The following is a 25,403-nucleotide window of genomic DNA, read 5'->3' on the forward strand; positions in this document are numbered from 1 at the left end:
TTTTTAGTGACCTGCGGAAGGATAAGAGGTTAGGTTCCTTACGTAATTGACGTGGAAGAGCATTCCATCCAATGGCACCATTACATGAAAAGGAACGGCCACCACATCTGGCCCTTCTTATTCTAGGTTGAAGGGCAAGAAAAGATCCAGGTGACCGACGGTCTTTCTTCGGATGATAAGGGGTGATCAGTGACTGAAGAATGGGGGGGGCCATTCTTCCAGAAGGCTTTGTGAGCCAGACATATAGCTTTAAACTGGATCCTTTGTCTGACAGGGAGCCAGTGCAGGCTCTTTAATGCCTGTTTGGCAGAGTGCCAACGAGGAACCTGAAGAAGTCTACGGGCGGCACAATTCTGTATAACTTGGAGCTTGTTGATGGTATACTGTAGTGCTCCCAGGTATAAAGCATTACCATAATCCAGGCGAGAGAGGATCAGTGCCTGGACCATAATCCTTCTAGCACGAAAAGGGAGAAGGGGAAGAACCTTATGTAGCATCCTTAATAGCCCGAAGCAGGTTGCAGAAAGTTTAGCTGCCTGGTGACTGAACGAAAGAGAATGATCAATCCAGATGCCTAGGCTCTTGATTTGATCTTTAGGGGCCGGGCCTAGGCAAACTGGCCAAAAAGAGGCCAGATTAAAAACAGGAGACTTGCCCAGGAGCATGAGCTCCGTCTTATCTCCATTAAGCTTAAGGCACGATCGTTCCATCCACTTAGCAACCTCCTCTAGGCAGAAGCCTAGCGTGCTAGATGACCCTTCAGGATGGTTAAGAGCTACTACGAGCTGGGAATCCTCTGCATAGGAGACGATTTTTATGCCAAATGGATGGACAATCTCTGCCAGAGGTTTCAGATAAATATTAAATAGCGTGGGGCTGAGGGCAGAAGCCTGAGGGACCCCGCAATTAAGGGGATACTGATCGGAGACTACATCTCCCTCAAAGACCCTAAAAGAGCGGCCACTGAGAAAAGATTGCAGCCACTCTATTGCCATACCAGACACTCCCAGGTTCATGAGTCTAAGAAGCAAGGTAGCATGATTGACAGTATCGAATGCAGCACTGAGGTCATGCAGGATAATAGCCGCAGTGCCCCCTTGGTCTAAAATCCTTCTTGATTCCTCAGTCACTGCAAGGAGGGCAGTCTTGGTGCTCATTTGGGGACGAAACCCAGTCTGAGAGGGGTGTAGTAGATTATTAGTTTCCAGAAAGGCTACCATGCTGTTGCGTACATGCCTCTCTAGAATCTTACTCACCCAAGGCAGGCGGGAAATAGGGCGATAGTTAGCCAGCTTGTCCTGATCCAAGTTAGGTTTTTTTAACAGGGCTTTAACCATCGCGCATTTCCATGCTGACGGGACTGAACCTGAAAGAATAGAGGAATTTACCAGGTCCAGAATTATAGGGCAAATGGTATCGGCTACCAGAATAAGAGCCTGGGGAGGGGGGGCAGGGTCAATAGGAGAGCTCGATTTTATGTGGGCCATGATAGGACCCAACGAGGCCCAGTCAAGAAGGGGGAATTGTGCCAGAAGAGTATGGGGCCTTACAGTCGACTCAACAGGAACAATTGTAGAGCTGGTAGATTGAAAAGGTAAAAAAGCCTGATAGATCGTTTGAATTTTCTTGTGAAAAAACTCTGCCAGGGTATTGCAGTGTGCCAAGGCATCACACAATATTGGGAGGTTTCAGGGATAGTTTGGTAAGGGTTCTGGCAATTTAAAAAACTTCTTTAGAAGAATTAGCAGCTAGAACAATTTTCTGTTCATAAAAGGTTGCTTGAGTGACTTTAATTTCAGATTTATAGTGTTTAATGGATTCCCTATATTTCATTTTACTAAGATCAGGGTAGTCCAGCCTCCATTTCCTTTCAAGCCGTCTGCAGCGTTGTTTAAGTTCCCTCAAAGTATCGGTGAACCAAGGAGTAGTTTTCGGCCTATTGGGCATGAGGGCAGGTTTTTTAGGAAGTATCATATCCAAGGATCCTTGGATCCAGGAGTTGAATTTCTCATTAGCTTTCCCCGAATTAGAGTTACCCTCACAAGATGGTCTATTATTTTCCAGAACTGACTTCCACTGACCAGTTGGGAGTTTAGACCAATTACGTTTACACACCAAGGTTATGTTGGAGGATTGCTCAATCCGGGGATTTCCCACATAAGCGGGATCAGAAAGTGATCAGTCCAAGGAAGGGGGACAGGAAGTCCTGTCGTAAGTTCACTACAGTTACTAAAAACTGGGTCCAGAAGATGACCTTTAGAATGGGTGAACTTCATCACTTTCTCCCTGAGCTGAAGTGCTGACAAATTCTCAATCAGCTCCAGCGCCATTTTATCCAAAAGATTATCTAAGTGAGGGTTGAGATCGCCTAGTAAAGTAAAATTCGCAGGTCTCATAGCTAATTCCGCTACCGCAGTAGGTAGTGCATTAAGAAATTGTCTAGCATTACCTGGAGGGCGATACACTAGAATGCCCGAAAAAGTGCTGGTGGGGAAGATCTCCGAAGAGAAGGCCAGACTCTCGCAGTCTGATAGAGGATCTGCGGTAATACGACAATCAAAGGTATTTTTAAGAATAATGGCTATACCCCCTCCTCTGCCGGTTTTCCGGTCAATCTGATGTATGGCATAATCTGGAAGAATGGTTTGCGCAAGGGTAGGGTCTGACTCACTATGAAGCCATGTCTCAGTTAAAAAGAGAACATTCGGTTTTAAATCTTCCAGCAGTATAGCAAGTTCCATGGAGTGTTTGGAAACAGATCTGCAGTTCAATAAAAACATTTTTAAAGAAAAAGAAGTATCAAGGCATTCTGGTACCTTAAGAACAGGCGACAAAGCAAAATCATAGTACAGACACTGTACATTTTCACTAAATGCATTCATAGAATGCCGGCAGTTTTCCAGGTCGCCTGTACGAAGCGAGGGAAGAAGGTAAGAACTGTAAGAAATGGATTTAGTCCTGACACCAGAGTGAAAAAAGGCAACCCCCTACGAAAATTATTTAAGGTCAGGGAACAGGGGGAAAGAAGACAACAAACTATAGTATGCAGTATCCCTCTAGACCTATATTGCTTTAATGTACATGGGTTTCACATAGAGAAAACACAACACCCTATAAAGTGTATTGTTTTTTTGTCTTTTTTATTTAATTTCTTTTGTTCATTATTTTTACGTGCAGGTAAAATTCATCTCTTTTTTTCATAGAAAACATACAAACATTTATTCCTATTTTTATATGTACAAAACTATCTTAGTTGTACCAAAATCTATAGCTGGTTTTACATATATTTTGACTTTTGAAAAGCAAAATTAGTGCAAAATAGAAATGGATATTGTTTTACACCAGCATACAATTATTGGCGTTAAATCAAAAGGGTCCCCACACCATTTACACCTCTACACACTTCTCATGCATATCACTCTCATACATCGCATACACCCTACCCACCCCAGAACCAATCAGCATGCACAGAAGAACCAAAACAGGGGTGAACTTCTCAACCCTCTGATACTGTGCTGAACGCGCGTCGACCAGTGTGTATGACACACCCCAGCATTCAGCACAGTATCAGAGGGTTGAGCAGTTCACCCCTGTTTTGGTTCTTCTGTGCATGCTGATTGGTTCTGGGGTGGGTAGGGTGTATGCTATGTATGAGAGTGATATGCATGAGAAGTGTGTAGAGGTGTAAATGGTGTGGGGACCCTTTTGAATTAACGCCAATAATTGTATGCTGGTGTAAAACAATATCCATTTCTATTTTGCACTAATTTTGATTTTCAAAAGTCAAAATATATGTAAAACCAGCTATAGATTTTGGTACAACTTAGATAGTTTTGTACATATAAAAATAGGAATAAATGTTTGTATGTTTTCTATGAAAAAAAGAGATGAATTTTACCTGCACGTAAAAATAATGAACAAAAGAAATGAAATAAAAAAGACAAAAAAACAATACACTTTATAGGCTGTTGTGTTTTCTCTATGTGAAACCCACGTACATTAAAGCAATATAGGTCTAGAGGGATACTGCATACTATGGTTTTTAGTCCTGACACCGACAGGGGTTGTGGCCCTTGGGCCCGTCCGGGCGCGGACGTGCACCGACGGGCTTGCCTTCGGCGCTTCAGGCGCGCCCGCTGCGCGTATGCCAGAGCATCCGGTTTTAAGGGGTGAGTAGCACGAGAGCTAGAGCGCTAACCTCCCGAAACCAGAAGTACATGTTAGTCACCCCTAAGGTAGGCCCAAGGTACCCCTGTGGGCAGGGTGCATTGTAAGTGAAAGGTAGGACGTGCTCTGATGTGTGTAGCATGTGCTGATAGTGAATTACTGCCAATTTCGTTTTTTACTATTGGAAGGCTATCTGTTCCCATAGGCCAGAATGGGCAGCTAATTTATAACATCTTATAAATATAACTGACCCAGGGAACAAAATAGGAAAATAAAGTTTAGTATGCCTGAACTCAGAATGTTAAAGTGCATCTTTTAGTGTGGGTGATTTTAACAGTCTGTGTTTGAAAGTACCACTTTTAGAAAGTAGGTATTTTCTTGCCTAACTGTCAAGTGTGCCTCTGCTAGGTTTGTGTATTCCATGTCTGGTTTGTGAGTGACAGGGGGCTGGAGAGGGCCTTGGCTCCAGCAGTCTGATAGGTCAGGGCTGGGCTGAATAGGACCTGCATTGAATAGAGAGTAGGGGGAGGACATTTCCTTTCAGCTACCTGGACCAGGACTGCTTTCAACAATGCTGTCTCCACCTCCAGCCAGGGAGCTGCGCCAGAGAGGACAGAACTGGTTTTAGCTGGGTACAGACACTCTCTGCCTTCAGAGACAAAGGATGTGTGTGTATAAAAAGGGAGACCTAGACCCCAGAAGTTTAGATCACTTCTGGGAAATCAAGAGGAACCTTTGCCAAGGAGAAGAAACCGGAGAAACTGAAGGAGGATTACTGCCCCTGTGCTGTTTGCTGTTTGAGGTTGGCCTGCAGTGGTTAATAGTTGCCAAGGAAAGGAGAAAAGGACTTTGCTGTTTGCTTTGCCATCTTGAGGAAGATCTCCAAGGGATTCAACTGAGCTTGCCTCCTGTCTGAAGTCTCAGGGAACCAAAGACTTCACCACCAGCTCTCCCTGAATTTCTTTGCTGGGAATTCTAACCTAGAGAGAGGTGCCTGCAGCTGTTTAGGACCTCTAGAAACTGTTTGTCACTGGAAGCGTGACGCAACAACGAAGAAGCATGTCACATCTGGACCGAGACCCGACGCATCGCCGAGCCACGGGAAGAAGCGTGCCGCATCTACACCGAGTCCCAATGCATCACGAGGAACATCGTCGCAGCGCCTGCTGTGCGGCTGCAAAAGTACATGCATCGGACCGGATCTTCGCATCGCAAGGAGCCGCCATTTTGTCGCATCGCACCGAATTGTCACATCGAGGCGCCATATTGTCGCATCGCAACTGGAACGCAGTAAGAAACCGAAGCATCGCCTCCTCTCCGGTAAGGAACAGACGCATCACCTCCCCTGCGCTGCAGTAAGGAACCGACGCATCGCCTCCCCCGAAGCAAGGAACTGATGCATCACCTTCCCTGCGACCCTTTTGTTTGTTTTGCGTGATGCATCTAAGTTACTTTGTTGGAAAAGTGTTGCATTTTCAAATTGCATTGAACTGAACTATTTCTAGCGTTGAATAAAATACTTTAGTACTGTGTTGTAGATTTTTGTTGTTTGATCTTGTTTAGATAAAGAATACTTATTTTTCTCAACTGTTGTGGTGACCATTTGTAGTGTTTCACTGTATTACTGTATGTGTTCACAAATGCTTTACACACTGCTTCTGAGATAAGCCTGTCTGATTGGGCCTAGCTACCAAGGGGGTGAGCAGGGGTTATTTTAGGAGTGTATCCCCCTTTCCCTGACTAGAACCAAGGGTCCCTATTTGGACAAAGGTGCAAGCCATTGCCAACTAGAGAACCCCATTTCTAACACAGGGGATGAGGGGCACTTTTTGTTGAGAGAGCTTTACATTAACTCGGCAAGACATTTTGTCTTGGCCTTGAAATATGGCTCTGAAGAGTAGAAGACTTTGATCCTGATTTAAAGTTTGGCAATCTGTCTGGCGGCAAAGGAACCACCTCTGACACACTATCCATGGATGGACTTCCACATTTTAAGTTCTTTTCCTCTGAGGGAGTGGGAGCTGCTGTGTACATGCAGAGAGCCCCTTCATATGAAACATGTATATAGCAGCAGGTCGATCAGACCATCATGGCAGGGTACAGCTGCATTCACAAATGTGCTTACTGAAAGTGAACCCTCAAACCAAGGGTATATTTCAGTAAAATAATATCCTGATACACTGGGTGTTTTTTATCTTTACGTTAGGGATATCATGAGGGTGTTCTGAATAAGACCACCATAATTTACGCGTTGCACAGATATGATGTCACCAGACATGGCTATTTTTGAGTGGGTGTCAGGGCCAACACCACTTCCGGCAGTGGCCTTCTACCGATTTCTGTGGATTTTCCATCACCACCCTCCTTCAAACAGGTGACCTAGGCCCAATTTCTGAGGTATAAAGAAGTATTTTCTAATTTGATTCCCTCCACGCCAGGAGCCAACAGCGACGAAATACACAATAGTGACTCCCAAGACACTCCTGACATGAAATATACCAACACTTCTTGCAGAGGCCGCCTCTGAAGGGGGTCTTGAGGGCCGGCGCCATAACAGACGCCAGAGCCCTGGAAAGATCTGGTTCTTTCTGCCAGTAAGTGCCCCGAAGTAGAAGGGGCGCTTCCGTTGCGGCAAAGCTCGTGCCAGAAAGGCGCTTAGTCACCTGGCCAATGGGGGGGGCCAGGTGATCTTCGAACCTCCCCCAATGGCAGCAATCGTCCGTTTGTGGCGGGAAAGAAAATTGTGGGGGGAGTATAAGGCGTCGCTCCCCATACCACAGCTCATCACTACATCGTGGAGCTGGGGAGCGGCGCAGAAGCATTTTCGAGTCAGCGATTGTTGGACTAGCGCTTGCCGGTTTTGGTTCGGCGTAGCTCTCCCCAGGCTCCATGTGGCTTGAGTTTCCCCCACTTGTGCCAGCTGCCCGGTGTTCGTGCCCCTGTACCGCCTCTAATGCTCAATGGTGTCAAAATGCACTCCCCCAGGCCGGTGGAATGGCTGGGGCAGCTGAGTGGCGAAGTCAGCAGAGCAGCTGGCATCTACTTTAAGCAAAAATGGATGCTGTTCCTCTACTGGTGGTGTCTAGTTAACTTAGGTACGTGGACCAACCGCCAACAGGTAGGTGGTGGTGGAGGGGTAATACTGGGAGAAAAAGTGATATAGGGATCCCGTTCTTGCGGAACTAGGGTCCTCACACACCCAGCAAGCTAGGTGTCATGCTTCATCTTCTGAACCTGCTCCTCGTTGGGTCGACGCTGCAATACCCAACGGGCACCCGCGAAGGGGCTCTTTGTCGGAGATCTTTTGTTCCTTTGCCGTATGATGAAGTTGGGGTGTGTGGCCCGTGAAGGTATAGATATAGTGAAGTGCAGTGAGTGCGTTAAAAAAGGTTAGATATTCCAAATAATATTTTTATTCCGGTTTTTAATCCACCTCGTTAAAAATGTGTAGAGTGGCAATTCCCCTGTGGAGGGGGTTCAGTTGAAACTATGCACATCTCTTAGGGTCAACATGTTTCTTGCCTGCTGGTTGCTAAATACCGTGGCAATTCTTCAGGACCTATTATGTGAAAGTTGAATTTATCTACACTAAATGGTGCAGCTAATCGCTAACTACCATAGGAAAACACTACATCAGGACGCCCAAGTAGTGCTTTTTGAAAACCTGGGGAGACAATATGCAAAAGAGTATATCAGTTCACATAAGTTCTCCTCTACGATATCGTGAACATCCCTATAATTACATGCTGATCATATGCAACCTCCTCATTCACTTATGGTAATTAAAAACTAATTAAAATCCGAATGGCGTACCATACGCCATTGTAGTGTACCAAGTGTTTGTAAAACCTGGGTGTGATGGTCAACCCCAACAGCATTAAAAATGCATATAGTTGGAGGCTGTCCAACCATACATCAGAAGACATGTCTATCGTTAGTAACTGGTTAATGACGTGAGGCACAGAATTCAAACATAGACCAGCGTGCGAACATACGCTCTGCCCTGGGCAGAGCCAGCTAGTACAGTGTGTGGTAATCGCGGGGTGAGTGAGATGCCACGCTGAGACTCACCTCCCAATTATGGGATTCACATTCAGGGGGCAGGTTAGTGGTGCAAACCACCTGGTAGAAGTGTGTATCCACTCCTACGTGGTGTACCCCTCCTCTCTCCCACCACAAACCACCAGCAATCGGAGGTCATGGTCGGGCACTGCTCGTGTGTGCGAACACACCGCCCAGTAACGGGCCAACCCCCAAGTGTGCCGATAGTCAGTCGGCGGGAGTGAGCGGTGCGCACCCAATGGCTGCGGCGTCGGTGCCTATACCAAGTAACAGACAAAAGACTAAAGGTAGCGTCTGCGTGATGCTGGGTGCCCCGCCGCTACCCCTGCACCCAGAGAGTACTCACGTGTCCAGTGGGGGGACCGCAGTGGATCACCTACCCTCTTCGCCCATACCAGGATAAATGCTCCGGTCTCCTGGTGGAGTACAAGTACTATTTCCGGATTGCGTGCGTGTCGGGGAGGTGGGCGGTGTCCAGCCTGCGTCGTGGACTGCTACTCGTGCTCAGTGAGGCACGTATGCGGCTCGCTCCAGTGGCCATCTTGGGGTGTGCAAAGGAGTGTACACGGTGGTGAGTGCGGTTGAGGTGTGGATCAACAGCTGTGTGTGTGGGACATATTACCCATGGGGATCATACTAGGTGAATATGTTCCGCATTATGTGAGCTGTCGTTCGATTTCTAAAGAAGATCTACCATGTGGGACTTACCCGAGAACCCAGTGGCGACAGAGTGTTGATCGCTTGTCATGTCTAAGTGAATGGCAAAGACGGTTTCGTCAGTACCTGGGAGCGGTACTGACAGCGTGCGGCCAGCAACGAGGGAAAGGCCCGGGCAGTTGTTACCGAAGAGGAGACAGACGAGGAAGCTTGGACCGGAAGCAGCAGAGGACAGCAGCGGCGCAGCAACTCGGCATGGCCGGCCACGGAGAACCAGTAATTTGGCGTCACCGAGATCCTGCGATCAGGAGGGGTTGCGGTGTCCAGCGGATGGTGTCAGGTTGGCCTCGGAGAACACCGTGCAGCAACGGCTCCAGGCGGCCACGCCGGCAGGGGTGAGGTGAGCACGGGCCGGAGCCATGCGCAGAGGGTGGGGGGAGCACTAGATGCTATATTTGATTCTGATTGAAACAAGCGTGGGCGTACAAGTAAAGGCGCTGTCTTGTGTCCATCTAGAAGCGGTGTGGGGTCGATGCAGTGGGCGCTTAATGGCAAATACCCCCTGCTAAAGTTCAGTTTGCTGACGCATGAGCCTCTAAGCCAGGCCAAGGATCCTAAGAAAATCATATAAGCGGAAAAAACACACTTGTTTATTATTCCAACAACTATCAAGTTACAGGCAGCCTTGAATAATGTCGATGGGCAGTCATAAGCCGTGGCTGTAAAAGTGGAACTGAGTGAGTGGCTAATTCTACCATGTACAATGGCTAACATAAAACATATATATACCTCAAGGTATGGACAAAGTCAGGCGAGCGGTAATGTTGCTTGCAAGAATCTTTCAAGTGACAACATCCTTTTTGATCTGAGGTGACAGTAATTGCGCCCCTATCTCAGTGGGTACGCGCACGTTCTATGTCATCATCCTAGGAAGGAACAAGTGGTTAGGGACACTAATTGTGGCAGTTCAATGAGTATCTGCAGTCCACATTCCTCGAGTTTTGGGGAGGCCATTTGTGGTGACTGAGAGACTGCCTTCATACAGAATGCCAGGGAGGCCCGGTACTTATATATAGGTTTGCTTTGAGGCCCATGGAGCAGGTCCCATGTAAGGAATAACCATGCTTAATCCTCGGGCAGCTTGACACAGAACAATCAAGCATAACTTAGAGGCTTTGTGTAAAGTGTTTGTGCAACATTGTGCATAGCGCTACCATAAATCCATGCACTGTCTCCTGTCATTGCAAGAAAGGTTTAAAAAAAAAAAAAAGGTGGTGGTGAGTAAATTTACCTCGTCAATACTATGCTCGGCCTTCTATCCAAAGGTCAGGAGTTGGTATATGAGTGTTCAAACAAAGAAAGCCGGTGCAAGTGTAAGCAGGGCTTTCGAAGTGGCACCCTGCACGACTAAATAAAGAAGCAGTGCGAAGGGGTGCCCTGTTCAGCTAAATAAAGAAGCGGTGCTAAATAGCAAAAAAAAAAACGATTACGGATAGAAGACAGTTTTACTGGGGGAGCCCGTAAGGGGAAGTGGTGAAGTAGATGATGTTGTTTGGCGCTGTATCAGGCCTCCATAATCAGTATCTGACTGTCTCTACAATTTTAATTTCATGTATGACCCATGGTGAGCTGAGACGGTGCTGGAAGAAGCTGCATGTGAAACAAGCGTCCCACTATATAACAGCAAGGATGGAGTGCTGGAGCAGAGTTTTCAATTTGAAAATTCAATGGCTTTTGAAGCTCTGGCATGTCTATTCGTTGTACTAATTTATTAATAATTAATAATTAATTATTTGTCTTGTGCAAGTGTGTTTATATTAATCAATCCGTTTGTCCTAACAAGAGAGAGTTACACGTGGGTGTGCATAAATGTGCTGTTTTAAAAAATAACGTGCGTGTTTTCGTGTTTAAACGTTGCTATGTGCTGTTTATTTTTGAGCACAAAATGCTTTCCGAATTAATGCTTTTCTATGTTGCAAGTGCTAGATAAATGCATACACATAAGGGTATTAGTGGGGTTAACACTGTTTAATCACTATGCTGTGGTAACGTTGTTTTTGTCTCTTTTAATTAAGATGGTCTATTGAGGCCTATGTTGGCCTAAGAAAAGATGGCCGATTTGTGAGCCTGGCTGTGATTTATAATATGAAAACTGTGACGAGGGAGACCCCTGCTGGAAATGGTCCTGAAGCTAACTGACCATGGTCCTTGTTTGCTGGTTTGAAAAACTTTCCATGAGGACAGCAGCAGTTTTTGGGAAGTCTCCAAGTGAAATAAAAGTGTCCTTGGCAGCCTTGGGAAACAAAGGAGCCTTAGAGAGAAGCTCTGAACTGTGGCTCGATAGCCGAGGAGAAGCAGGATTAATATGATACATGTTTTATTTTCCTGGTTCCTGTTCCGTAGTCTTCATTATGTGTACTTTTCCTGAGCGGAGATTCTCAAATGTAGCGATGTTACATCCTTTCCTTCTCGCTCTGCTCAGCAAGTCCGGCGGACATTATAGTTTTTTCTGTGTTTCCAATGTATCTTTCTATTGTTTAGAAACTATAAGAGATGTTAGCCTAGAGAGGGTCTTTGCCACTTGCCACTTGCCACTTGCCATTTTGCCTTTGCCGCGTACCGAATCTGCGTTGCTGAGGATTGATGCTGAAGGGACTTCGTCTTGAGAGACATTTACCGGGAGACTTGTCCTGACCCGTTCTGACATTTAGCTAGAATAGGTAATTATGAGAAATGATTTACTCTGATTGATTTACTTTGACTAATTTTAGATAAAGCAATATAAATTTTAAACATGGTGTTGGATATTCTTTCTTGTCAATTATTGGGTTTACATTATTGATTATTGCTGTATATGTTGTATAGATTATGCTTAAGGACAGTCACAAAAACCAGGTCTTATCGACCTCGGTATAGATACAGGGTGTTTAGGAGTTTTTCTTTCCACAGGTTTATTGCTGGTAGAGTATTTGAGCATATGTTAGTGAAATGGGCCCTAGCGTATGATGTATGCATGTGCGTGTAACTGTGAGATTACTTTATCCGTGGTAGTGGGAATATTATACACACCCTGATCTCTATCAATTTCCTGGTAGCAGAGGATGGTTTTTGATGATTGTCTTGATCTGATAAGATTGCTTTTATTGATTATTGATTATTGGTCCATGTTGGTATATGAACTAATACTATATGTTGGAGTCGTAATGTTGAGTTATATGTAGTGCTTCTGGAACTTGGAAGCTGTAGCAGTTCCGTAGTAGGGCAGAGGGAAGTATATGCTGCTCTCGGGAAAGACGGAATTGTGAGGAATAACGTGTGACAATCGAAGTTGCGCGTCACATTGTCTGGGTTCGGAATCAGTGACATTGTCGTATGTTACTATTAGATATTTCTGGTATATAAGGAGTGTGTATGATAGTGAAGGTTATCTGTGAAACTCTGGTCTTAAGTCCCAGGGATCCGTAAGGATTTCCGTTAAAGCTTATCGCGGGAGGAGTAATAGGTATTTTCTGAACTTGTTTGAAGAACTGGGCAAAGAAAGCTTGCTTAGTTGGTGTATGTTATAATTCTGTAGTGGAGCAGATTGTCTGTTCTCGGGAAGCAGGATTCTGTGCGTATGTACTATATTTTCTTGTATGAATGTGCGTGAATGTTTGTACATTTAGTTGATTGTAAGACTCTTTGGACAAGTCCTAGAGGAAACAGTTAATGAATGTATGTTAGTAGGGCAGAGTAGAAGAAGTGCTACTGTGTCAATGAAAGGTTTCTTATGAAATAGACTCTCTTTTACTATTCTGTGGTTAGCGAAGCGGACAATGGAGATGTTTTTATGTTGTAACTAATAGATTTGTAGAAATTTTGACACGAAGTCTACTGAAAAGATTTTGTAAAGGAGGGGTAGACGAGTGACAGAAGACAGGAGACAAACTGCAGCGACTGTTGACGTCAGAAAGACCGCACTCTGATTGGATGGTAGATCAGAATAGTGCTCGCGCTGGGATTGGTGCGTTAGTGTGAGCCGCGCAAGGATTGGAAGAGCTATTTAGTGACGTAGACGTTCCAGGATTGGTGCGTTAGTGTGAATCGCGCTGCTATTGGTTGAAAATTCGTATTGTATATTTATAATACGGAAAGAGTAGAGGTTGGTAAACGCTAAAATGTATTACCAAGAAGAGAAAAAGAAGAAAACATTTTTTAGTAAAGTTAAAAAGTGGTTTAGCAAGGATAAAGATGTTAAAACAAGAGAGGGTGAGTTGTTACCTCCACCGAAAACACCTGCATCCTTCATGGCTGCGAGACATGGGTTTCATACCTGCATATGGTTGGAGAATTGGGTTAGGTATACTAAAGAAGATGGTGTTCTAGCATTTCCAGAACATGGTTCATTTAATCTGGCCGTGTTGAGAAATTTACGGGAAAAGATGCTATGTCTTGACCCGAAACCGAGACCTACACAGTTCGAGGCTTTAGTGGAATGGGAAGAGGAAGTACATGAGAGAGAGAAACAAAGATCTGGAGGGTACTATAGGTATATGTTTGGGAGGAGACATGATCGTGAGACTCATCATGATCGAATGAAAAGGTGGCGAGATGTTAGTATGTCAGAGGGATTAATTCCGATGAGAACAGTTGAAGGAGGAGCAGAAAGGGTTCCTGAGTCAGAAATAAGAAAATATGGAGTTAATGAGTATGAAGATGAGGTCTTGAATTACATGATTTACAAGAGTCCACCTCCATATAGACCAGAACCGGACAAAAGTACACCAGTTGTTTCTCCGATAAGAGATACAGTGTGTGTTACTGAGACAGAAAATGACACACCTGAGGTAAGAAGTGATCATTACCTTGATGAGAATGCCAGACAATTAGCCAGAACTACAACAGAGTTAACAGAGAAGATTAGGGAGTTAACGAAGAATCTAGAAGCTGTTACGGTGCCTGTAACAATAGGTCCGGTTATGCCTGTGTTTGACAAACAGAGGACAGGTGAGAATGGACTGGTGATTCCATATGTTGGGAATAATCTGACAAATTCAGTTGGTCCTTCAGGAGATTCAGGCAAAAGAGCAGAAAGAAGAGACCTGAGACAATCAAGACATGACAGATGTAGTGAAATATTGGATGCTAGTGAAGCTAGTTGTTCAGGGATGCCAATTTTAGAACCGCAAAAGAGAGTGGTTCCAGTGAGAAAAACTGCTGAAATAACAGTTGATGATTTGAATGATTGGATGAAGGTTCTACAGAAAAAGGATAAAGATTCACAAGTAATTGATGTAGCTAAGTTACGTGTAGAACTAGAAGAGCTTGTTACAGGAACAGTTCCAACAGAGATTCTGAAGAGTCATCATGATGGTGAACTAATGTTTATGTGCAAGAGTGTTACCTGGAGAGCAAGAAATACACATGACAGGCTAAGAGCAATAGCAAATGAGCAGGGAGTTGACATTGATAAAGTGAAAGCTTTACAAAGAACTTACAGGATGGATTTTACAGAGAAGGATATTGAAAATTTGAATGCTACTGGTAGAACAGGACAGATTAAGGAAATGGTAGCATTATTGCGAAGATGGGGTGATGTAGAAAAGTGGAAGGATAGGTGGTACAAGAAAAGAGATGAGGCTGAAGATAGAACAACTTATTCAGCATTTCCAGTGAGAGAAAAGGAGAAACCAGTGGATAATTATCCTATGAGAGAAATACCTGGAGGAGGATATGTACATGTTCCATGGACTAGACAGGATATTTTATCATTCACGAATGATTTCCCTCGATTGAGAGAAAAGCCCGTCGAGTGGTATAGGCAGGTAGATAGGTTTGTGAAATTGTCAAAAGTACTGTGGGTTGACCTGAATAGTCTGTTTGATATAATTGTTCCAGCAGACTTGTGGACTGAGTGTAAAATAGTTGTGAGTTGGCCTACTGAGGAATATCCAAGAGACCCAAGAACAGGGGCACCAGATCCAGAGGTAATGAGGAAGTATGATCAGGTGATGGTATACCTGAAGAATAAAGTACCTGCAAAAGAGACAGACTGGGTAAAGATAGATCGAACACAACAGGAAGCGAAAGAATCAGTTCATGCTTTTTACGAGAGGCTGATACTGGCATTTAAACAATTCAGTGGAGATGAACACCTGGGTGACAAAGATTTGAGTCACTTTGTATACAGATTTGTATATGGCCTTAGACCTGAAATTGGTGAGAGAATTCGTGAGCACACAGTGGATTGGCAGAGTAAGAAAGTAGATGAGATCCTGAGGCATGCAAAATACTTCAGTGATGAAATTGAAGCAAAACAAAGAAAGCTGAAAGAGAAAGCAATGTGGGCACAAGTGAAAGTTGCGGAGAGACAGGAAGCACAGTTAGTGGAACAAGCAAATAATCCAGGAAATAATGCAGGGAATAGACCTAGATATGCAGGAAAAGGAAAAGGAAGTCTTGAGGAAGCGAAGAAAAAGTTTCCTTGTCACAACTGTGGCCAATTGGGGCATTGGAGATCGGAGTGTCCTAATCCACCATTAGTAAGTAATGAAAACAAATCCTTAAATCAACAGGTGCAGAACGAAGGAAATAATCAACAGCAGCAACAACAGAAAGTTGTGAGACAGCAGAGTCAAGAGCCAAAACCGCCCTTGCCGCAGAATAGAGGGTTACAAAAGTATAATCAGGATTCAGGATTCTACAATGATGAGCAGGTAAACAAACCAAGACGTTCTAACAAAGTACAGCAGTACTTGTTAAAGAGTGAAGGGAGTGAGTCTGAGGGTGATTATTGACGGTGCTGAGGAGAGGAAGAAGAGTGCATACTTGGTGCAACTCTAGAAATAGACCAGGCAGGACCATTTGTGGATGGGAAAATAAATGAGGAGAGTGTTACTTTTTTGGTAGACACAGGTGCGACAAGATCAACTGTCAGGTCAACAGATGTTAGAAATCTTCCTCTCTCGGATGAAGCAATCCAAGTAGTTGGTGTAGCCAATACACAAATCAAAACACGTCTTACTGAACCTGTAAGAGTACAGATAGGGAAATTTTCAGACATGCACAGATTCATTGTCTGTGACACGAGTCCAGTGAACCTATTGGGTAGGGACTTGTTGTGCAAAATGAACTGCACAATTTTTTGTACACCGGATGGAATAGCCTTTGAGACACCAGATGAAGATGTTTTGTACCGAGTGACTCTAGAGAATAGAGAAAGTGAGTTAATTGGTGCATTTGCTGTGTTTAATCCAGAAGATTTGCCTCAAGAGTTGAGAGACACAGTGAAAAGGACAGTTTGGGATGCAGAGCACGTCATTGAGTTTGGGGGAAGTTTGCCTCGGGAGCTTACCAGACGTCGGCCTCCTGGAGCCACAGCTGAGATTGGTAAGCTAGCACTCTAGTTGGGGCAAAGGCACCAGCTGGCTGAAATTATGGACGACACAGGGAGGTGGGAGCCGCAGGAAGACGGAAGCCTCCCTGGTGGCGTGGCGTATAAGAGAGGTACAACAGATGGTTATGGAGGCACACCGACAGGGCGGTGTGTAGGCAGGCCACTCACTCCGGCACGGCAGGGTGAGTAGGCCTGTCAAAAGGGGGTAGCAAACGGAGACGGCGCTCGCAGCCCAGACCCAGCCAGACGGCAGGGCACAAAAAGAGACTAGCAAGGTAGCGAGTTGGGGCCTAACTCCGGGGAGAGGCTACCCCCCACATGCAAAGGGGCGTGGAAACCAACAGAACAAGTTGGACCCCAAAAGTGGCAAAAAAGGAGCTACGACTATAAGAGAGCAGAAGAATGAACTTTCATGGTGATTTACGATGCTATGATATGCAAAGGAGGTATGACAAGCAAATGATTTATGACCAGCGAATGATGGATGACAAATGATTTACGACAATGTAACGCAAATGATTTATGACGCCCAAGTGATGGCTGTTCATGACAGAAATTATTTATGGTACACAAATGAGTTATGACACATGATGTACCATCCTATGATAGACAAATGAGTTATGACAAACAGATGATTTATGACTGACAAATGATTTATTGACAAATGATTTATGGCAAGGGACGGTAATGATTTATGACACCCAATTCAGGGCTGTCAATGCAAAAATGATTTATGATACACGGATGATGTATGACACATGATTTATGATAATGATTTATGACCCTGGACACAAAAAATTATGCCCAGGGTATGGAAAATGAGTATGCATATTATGATACTGGTGATAAAATTGCGGCCAACAATGACCACAACTCGTGTTGGCTGTGTTTGGTAATACGTCGGTAGGGAAGTTGGCAGGCCATCCTGGAGTAGGCCCTGTGCGGGTGTTATATTGTCGATGCCCCTTATCGGTCAAACAGCTGTGAGGCAAGCCCTGCCATCAGTATCATTTCAGTGAGCGCGTGCACTCAGCAGTTCTGCTCTTACTTTAAAGGCTATTCTCTTGCCCCTGTGTGCACGTGACCAATGGTCATAAAAAGCTCTTCGTCTCTGCTATGTCTAATAAATAGTCTGTTTATGTATAGTGCACAAGCTGTTTCTTAGGCATACTTAAGAATTCTTAAAGGGCCTCTTAAAAAACATTTAGAAAATAAATCAGACAGAACCTTCCTAGTCTTAGAATTTGCAGGGTCTGCGCTTAACAGGGATGACAGCGGACCTTTCCCCAGCCCAAGGTGACACTCGGTATATCTTCTGCTGCTTCGAAATGAAAATAGTTTTCAAGTAGAATGTCTGTCAGGTGCTGTCCTGGCGGCATTCGTTTATTTCTGAAAGCGAAATAAGCCTGTTTGACTGCAAGTGCAGAGCTAAATTAGTTGTTACTGGTAATACACGGGAATAAATGCGTACAATATACATGTACATTATCAATGCATATTTCTTAGCAATTACTAAATAATTCAGTAACACAAATATTTTAGTGCTAAATATGACATAAGCAGAATGCTTAAATCACATTTCTTAAACAAAAGACATTTCCGGTATTGTAATAAACATTCTGACAAATAAATGCATTAGGAAAAAAGTGAATTCAAGTCTGATTTCCGAGTGCTGTTTATGGGTATACATATATACCTGCACAAAATGGTTGTTGTCCATCAGCCTGTCTTCGACCTCTAAGTGACAACTAGCATGCACGCTTACCCTAGGTCCATGCTTTTAAAGTAAAAAGGGGTGTGTTGTGCTCTGGGAAAATACAACTGCTCCCTGCAAGACTAGCTTTTGCATCCTATTATATACGACTATATGACTACTCCTCCCTGCCCATGTAATAATGCAGCCCAACAGAGCACAATGCATTTTACACTTTTTTGTTCATTTTACAAAGACCCAAGAGCCCATTTCATTAAACCAATTTTACAGGATATTCGTCCCTGTACTTACAAAGAAGGTTTCGAACATTTGAGGTCAATATCAACTATCACTATTTGTAGCTCTGTGCTCAGTTTTATTAGAATTGCTCTTTTAATTAGGAAACGATATGAATTATGAATAGTTTTATTGTTTTGTATCTATCTGGGTGCTAACTTTTGTGTATTGTCTGCTAAAACTTTCTGTATTTTAAAACATTTTGTATTTTAAAATGAACGTATGAATTTCTTGTAAACTTTTATGATTCTTTTGAATCGAATAAAGTTAATTTAACTGAACTCATTTCTTCCTCTGGTTGATGGCTGATGTGAGCCATTTAGGGCCCATCTCCAACCTTCTTGCAGGTAGCTAGATATAAATTAAACTAAAAGGGGTGACACAGCCTTTCATCATTTTGAGATCAATAAGATGAGTACCACTGAGCTAGGTAATAATAACACCTACTACTTAAAGGCCTGGAGGCAATTCAGTTTGCAGCCTGCACTACATAAAAGGGACATAATGCCAGTACTATTAATTATTACTATTTTTAAAAAGTGTCCTCACCAAGAAGAGGAGGAAGGGAAGGCAGTGTTGGCAATTTGATGAGACCAACCAATTTTCCACCGATAACTGCACACAGCAATAGAAACAGCACACCAAACAGGTTCCCACCGGGAAGACACTCAGCGCCAGTGATGGACCAGACGATTCCCCACACCAGCACCACCATGACCACTGAAAGAAGACACAGAAAGACAAACACAAGTAAGCAAGATGTTTGCAAAAAGGGGTTCTTTTTGTTAAGAATGTATATGTGTTACAAAATAAAACATATTTCATAATTAAAAACCAACAGCTTATTTGTTGCCCAATTCCGATTCAATTGGCAGGATTTACATGCCCCCATTTTGTGGCTAAATGCCTTTGATGGTGCCACAGCGCAAAGAGATACAAAATTAAGACCCGCCTGATGATTTACTGCTGCATTCTTAAACAAATGACTATTATCTGGAAATGTCATTTTTAAAAGCCACTTCCATGAAGTAGCCCACCGCCCATTCAATGCAGAGTTGTGTATAATAGCGCTGCATGAGGGTCAGTTAGCGTGCACAAATGTGCACATCTACACACAATTTGGATGGTACGAGGTCTTGGCTGTCCAGTCACTGCTTCCACTTTCTTGTGAAAGTGGGAATGGAGGAGACAGAAAGGGGCACACATGGAGGGCTACCAGCTTGCTGCCTGACCAAAGAGCAAAGTGTCCGATCTCATTACAAGAGGCGGGTGATGTCAAATAGACAGGAGAAAGGGCTGAAAATAAGGATGGCAGTCAAACTGTCAAGTGGGTGGGTATAAAACTGGCTATTGTGGGAGACACTGGCATGTTCAACTTCACCTACTGAGGACAATCACTGGGAGACTGACATGAATGCTAAATGTATAGATTGCTACTAGCTAGCAGCCTTCTCTTCACCAAAATGCCTCCATGGCAGACACTATTGAGGGTGAGGGAACTTTAGTGAAAAACAATGTGACAATATGACTGCAGGTCAGCCGTGATTTGGGCTTATGGAGGACTTATCACCACTTTTGCTTTTTCTGAAGACAGATATCCACAGATGGAATCTTCTCTTGAAATAAACAAAGCAAATGCCCCCTAACTGCAGCAAGTTTTTTCCCAATGCATGGATGACCTTTCTAGACTTTTTCTCTTCAGGACCATGTTTACGTGGAGGTCCTGCAAAAGACACACAATTGATGGACGGAATGCAGAAAAACTCAAAACATTCACCCCCAGTCAAGAGATCTGGGTTAAATCCATCATTCTTTTGCTCACCATGCCACCCCAGTTTAGACCTGGCTATATGCAAATCAGTCTTGACCCTGTGCCTCATGGGAACAGTCCAGCCCGAACTGCCAAGCCAGGTCCTCCCTGGACCGGAAACAAGCATACTAGGACCGGTACGTGGAGGTCCTGGAAAGAAAAGATGCCAACGAGAATGGAAATCCTATTAATGGTGGCCCCTCTATGTCCATGTACACCGGTGTTGGTCAATGCAAATGCATATTTTCGTGGAAAATGTATTTTCGTCAGTCATGCTTTCTTTAATGATAGAATGTTCCATCTAATAACTGGCTAAAAGGGTATTGATTTTCATTGGAGTTATTGACACTTAGGCTCATTCAGTAATCACTGCTATTTCACAGTCCCCACAGGCTGATACCAACTGTCATCAATAAGTGGTTGATAACATGGGTATCAACGAGTCAAATAACAGCGACCCGTCCTGTCACTCCTACAAAAATAGCAACCTTGAAGATCTATTTTGAACTACAAGCTATAATTGGTACAATTATAAGTATACCAAGTGGAAACTGGTAACTTGCATGCAGCTTGCTCCTTTTAAAACAGGAAGTAGAACTCCCAAAGGACACATCTATTATACGTTAAATTTACTTGACTCTAGCATCCAATATAAATGTGTACATGCTTATGGCTGCCCAGTACCATGTATGTACTCATAATTTAAAGTAAGTGACTTGATTCAGCAAAATATTTTGTATTCAACTGCTCACACATTTAGCAACCCTTCTAAACTCATGTCAACACTTTGGTAAAGTGTGTATTTTCAATTTCGAAGCCTTATTCTGATTTCTCACATCTATATTTCTGTGATAGTTTAGTTTGAATAATTGAATAAAGAACATAGAGGAAAAAGACCTTCAATAGTTTCGGGCGTGAATTTTTCATCCACCAGCTCCTTTGTCTGCTGTGTTGGAAATACCCCCACCCTCAGACATACCTCTTCCCCATCCCTGACCACTGCCTTTCTCTTTTTTTTTCTCTAGTGACTATTGGTCAGTAGAATTCCTTGTTTTCTTTGTAATTTCTAGTGAGAGACTATCAGCTCCGTGTTCCTCCTAAAGAAATACACCACATTGTTTTACAAAAGAAAACAACAATAAAAACGGTGTAAATGAATGTAAATATTTTTGTTTCAATGGTTTCACCTGTTTTTTCTATTTTTTTTATAGTTAATGAATAATCAGAAGTAATAATGATTGACCAGATTTCTACTTGTCTCACTGACTGCAAATTACCATTGGTCACTGCTCGGGCCAGAATCCCTTGCGGCGGGCATGCACATATTTCCCTTAGTTTTCTACAAGGCTTCTCCTCTTTTGGTAGTTCTGGCAGTGGCTGTGAACAGTTGTTCAACAGAGCGCTTTCTTCTGTAGGCCCATTTCCATCGATTGCCTTGACGTTGAAGGCATCTGCATTCTGGAAAATAAGAATGAAGCGTGTTATGTATTGTGCAAGCACGAAAATGTAAGCTTTCCCATTTAATGCTAGCCTTATCCAGCTGACACAATTTTATTGTTCAAGAAGCTAAGTGGGGTTCGGAAATTATATTCTTCAACTGCAAGGAGAGAGCTGGTGACACACAAACACTCAAATCAAATCTCATCCACTGAAACACAAAGCACTGGCATGTGCAACAATCCCCCTTCTGCACCAGTACATCCATGTACCAACTCTTAAAGTAATGAGGCGTTTGTGTCATTTGTGAAACAATGTTATGGAGGCATCCTTCAATAAATCCACTAGTTATTACTCCAGATAGCGCTTAACTCCATTGTCCCAAACTCAGTGCGCTGTAAAGCATCAGGGCGCACCTCACAAGGCCGGCATGCACCTGGAGTTCTTATTCCGCAGTGATGTGGCCTGACAGATCAGACTGGACTGTCTCTTTAAAGGCAGGCTGCACACCGACTTGCATACAGTAGTACAGTTGTGTACTGACTGGGTAAAAAGTATTTTTATGTTTTTCCTTCTTGGGAGACATCAGCGTGAATAGCATGATTTGAAATCCATTGGTTCACTGTTCTGTCTTCACAGCAGTAAGGAACGGAAGTTGTTTTCCGATGCTGTAACGTTGCCAAGGGAAACGCCGTCTTCCCTTGGCGATGCCTTGATCAGATCTCCAAACAATGGAATGGGCAGCAGAATGGCGATGATGGCGTTCAGTATCACCCGCCTTTTCCCACCCCTCGAGTCTCCACAGACCTGCAGCAGGTGGGAGAGTGAGGGTGGCGCTCTGCATTTGCCATCCGCACTCTTTACTGCCAGCTACGGGTCTCTGCAGCAGTAGCGTAGTGAAGGTGACATGGGCACTGGTCAAAGCAAGAACAAGCATTGGCATAGCCAATAAGTATCGCCTTTGGGACCTTATAAGTGCTTTGAGGAGCTATTGGCTTTGCCAATGTGTTCAGGCTATCTTGTAGAGCTGTGTGGCTGCTATGCAGCATGTTGAAACGTTATAATAAAGTGTTATAATCATTTATGTTATCTTATATATAACCAAGTAAACATGATGTACAAACAAATGATCTTATTAAAAAAAAATTACATATACAATGTCTTCCAGTTTGTCTGTGCTGGTGCTTGGCTAATGCTGAAGTGGTGCTGCATTGGTCCGGAGGTGGTGCTGCGCTGATGCTGTGAAGGGGCTGCGCTGGCGCTGGTGCTGTGGTCGTGTTTTGCTGCTGGTGGTGCATTGATGCAGAGGTGGTGCTGTGGTGGTGTTGAGTGATGCTGTGGCTGCGCTGAGGGATGCTGTGCTGGTGCTATGCTGAGGTGGCAGTGTTGCACTGATGCAGAGGTACTGCTGCACTGGTAGTGATGTGGTGCTGCACTAGTGCTGTGCTGCTCTAGTGCTCAGATCATGCTTAGTTAAATTGAAGTAGTGCTAAAGGTGGTGGTGTGCTTGTGCGGAGGTGGTGCTCAGATGCTCCTGAGTGATACTGAGGTGTTGTTCAATGATGCTGAGGTGGTGCTGAGTGATGCTTTGGTGGTGGTTTGGTAATGCTGTGATGGTGCTCGGGTGGTGGTGCTGCACTAATGTTGAGGTTGTGCTGTGTTAAGTCAGGTGGTGCTGCACTGGTGTTGTGCTAATTCTGAGGTAGGTCTGCGCTGGCGCTGAGGTGGTGCTGCGCTCGGGCTGAATAATATTGAGGTGGTGTTGTCCTGATAGTTGTGGTAGTCTCAGGTGCTGCCGAGTGACACTCAGGTGGCGCTGCGGTAGTGCTACTGAAGAGGTGCTGAGTGATGCTGACTGGTGCTGAAGTGGTGCTGCGCTGATGCTGACATGGTGCTGAGGTAGTGCTGCACTGATGCATTGATGTTCCAGTGGTGCTCAGGTGGTGCTAAAATTGTGCTGTCATGGTGCTGAGTGATACTGAGGTGGTACTGTGCTGGGGTGGCGCTGCCTTGGGGCTGAGTGATGCTGAGGTGGTGATGTGGTTGTGGTGGTGCTCAGGTGCTGTTGAGTGAAGCTCAGGTAGGGAGGTGGTCAGGTAGGGATGTGGTGGGGCTGCTGTAGTGGTGATGAGTGACGCAAACAGTTCTTCAAAACAAGGCACCAAAGCAGACAGAAAAAGAAGTGCAAGGAAACAAATAGAAATAAACAAACGAGCAATCATAAAAGTAACAGGGCCAGTCTACAGCGGCAAGAACCACTCACGGGAAGGAGGGACAAATGTGATCAAATAGCCACAGATAGGCAAGGAATTTTAAAAAGCACACACAAGAACAAATGGCAAGCGAGGGGCATGCTACAAGCCACTCAGATAAGATACATCAGGTCTCCAGAGCGAGACCTAAAAATAACTCCTTGATTGCTGTTGGAACAGTGTTGGAAACTGGGTTACTGGTTGAGGGGTGTAAAATTCTACTCAAGCAGCAGTCTCCATTCCTGTCAGGGTGAAACACATGTAAACTCCAAATTAACATGTGCGTAACCATCTGGGAACTTGGCACAAATGCAGTCAGATTAACTTACAGGCAATGTGTATTTATGCAGCACACAAACAGTAATAAAGTGAAAACACACCACAAGAAAAATCCAATACCAATTTAGAAAAACCGAGTAAAATGTAATACATTATGTGACACCAAAATGACAAAATTCCAAACAGTAGAACCAGAGACATGCAACTTTCAAGAGTTCGGGTAAGTACAGTGCCTAAAGATACAAAGCATCCCCTGGGATTATTTGGTCGGGCACGACTAGGTGAAAGTCGTAAGTTCAGGCTGACTGCGATGGTGCGCATGCTGGATACAGCGACTAGGTTAGTCCTGTTTGAAGTGTTACCTTCATGTCCTGCCTAAAGAGTTCAATTTGCGGTGTAAGCGGCTGCGAGGAGCAGGTAGATCGTTATAAATGTTCGTTGATGTGGTATGAAGAGCAGGCTGGGCATCATGGGCGGTCGTCGCTGTAGCACGAAGATTCTGTCAGGCATCGCGGATGGTCATTGCTGGAGCTTCGCGTTGGCTGTTATGACAAGCTGTCGATGTTGTACGTAAAGTACAGATCTCATACTGCAGGGAATAGTTGAGGGTCGCAGTGGTGCAGAGAGTCGGATTCACCAGAGGTTCGCATTGGCGGGCGGCGCAGGCGGCAAGATCTTGGCACGAACAGCCCCATTCGCAAAGAGCCCCACACTTCAGGAGAGCTCAACCGGGGCCACAACAAAGATCTAGGACCTGAGGGTCTCCACTTGGGGGTCAGAAACTCACTCCAGCAGATGCTAGGCAGGTCTAGGAAGCAGGTAGCTGGGCAGCTTCAGGGAACCTCTAGAGCTTGCTATGTCCCTGTAGCTCAAAACAGGAGGTCAGCTGGCTGACTCTTGGAGTCACTTCAGCATGGGATGAAGGGGGCAGGTCCAGTTTTCCTTCTCGGAAAGCAGAGCAGCAGAATGGCAGTGCAGCAGAGTTGCAGTCCTCCTGGCAGCAAACTAGCACAACAGTCCTTTTAGTATCCAGGTCTAGGGTTGTACTGAAGAGTTTGGTCTGCAGGTCCACTATTTATACTTGGCACCCACTTTGAAGTAGGAGAAGTTTCTAGAGAATTCCCCGTGAAGGCATTGAAGTTTCCTTCCTATTCCCTGTCCTGGCTTCAACCTGGTTGTCTGAACAATGCAGTGGTGACAAGTCCTTTGTGTGAGGGCAGCCCATTCAGTTGCAAGTGGGTCTGTGTCCAGCTTCGCCCCCCACTCTGCCAGTTAATGTCCCATCAAGGAACACCTGTCTGGGAGGAATAAGTCCAACTACCAACTACACCCTGTTATGTGACTCAGGAACAGGCCTCAGGCACCAAAAGGTCA

General features: G+C 44.5%; 1 protein-coding gene across 3 annotated transcripts in view; it reads right to left on the reverse strand.

The window, feature by feature from the left end:
• LOC146866371 (sodium/hydrogen exchanger 9B2-like) overlaps nucleotides 1-25,403 on the reverse strand; it is a 293,445-nt gene that overhangs the window by 108,089 nt on the left and 159,953 nt on the right. For all 3 annotated transcript variants that reach the window (XM_085636169.1, XM_085636185.1, XM_085636178.1), the window contains exons 3-4: nucleotides 21,339-21,519; nucleotides 18,801-18,971 (exon numbers count right to left, since the gene is read on the reverse strand). In XM_085636169.1, coding sequence (XP_085492295.1) covers nucleotides 18,801-18,971; nucleotides 21,339-21,519 — 352 coding nt within the window. The remainder of the gene's footprint in view (nucleotides 1-18,800; nucleotides 18,972-21,338; nucleotides 21,520-25,403) is intronic.

Source organism: Triturus cristatus, chromosome 2_1 (genome assembly GCF_964204655.1).
Source record: "Triturus cristatus chromosome 2_1, aTriCri1.1, whole genome shotgun sequence".
NCBI lineage: Eukaryota > Metazoa > Chordata > Amphibia > Caudata > Salamandridae > Triturus > Triturus cristatus.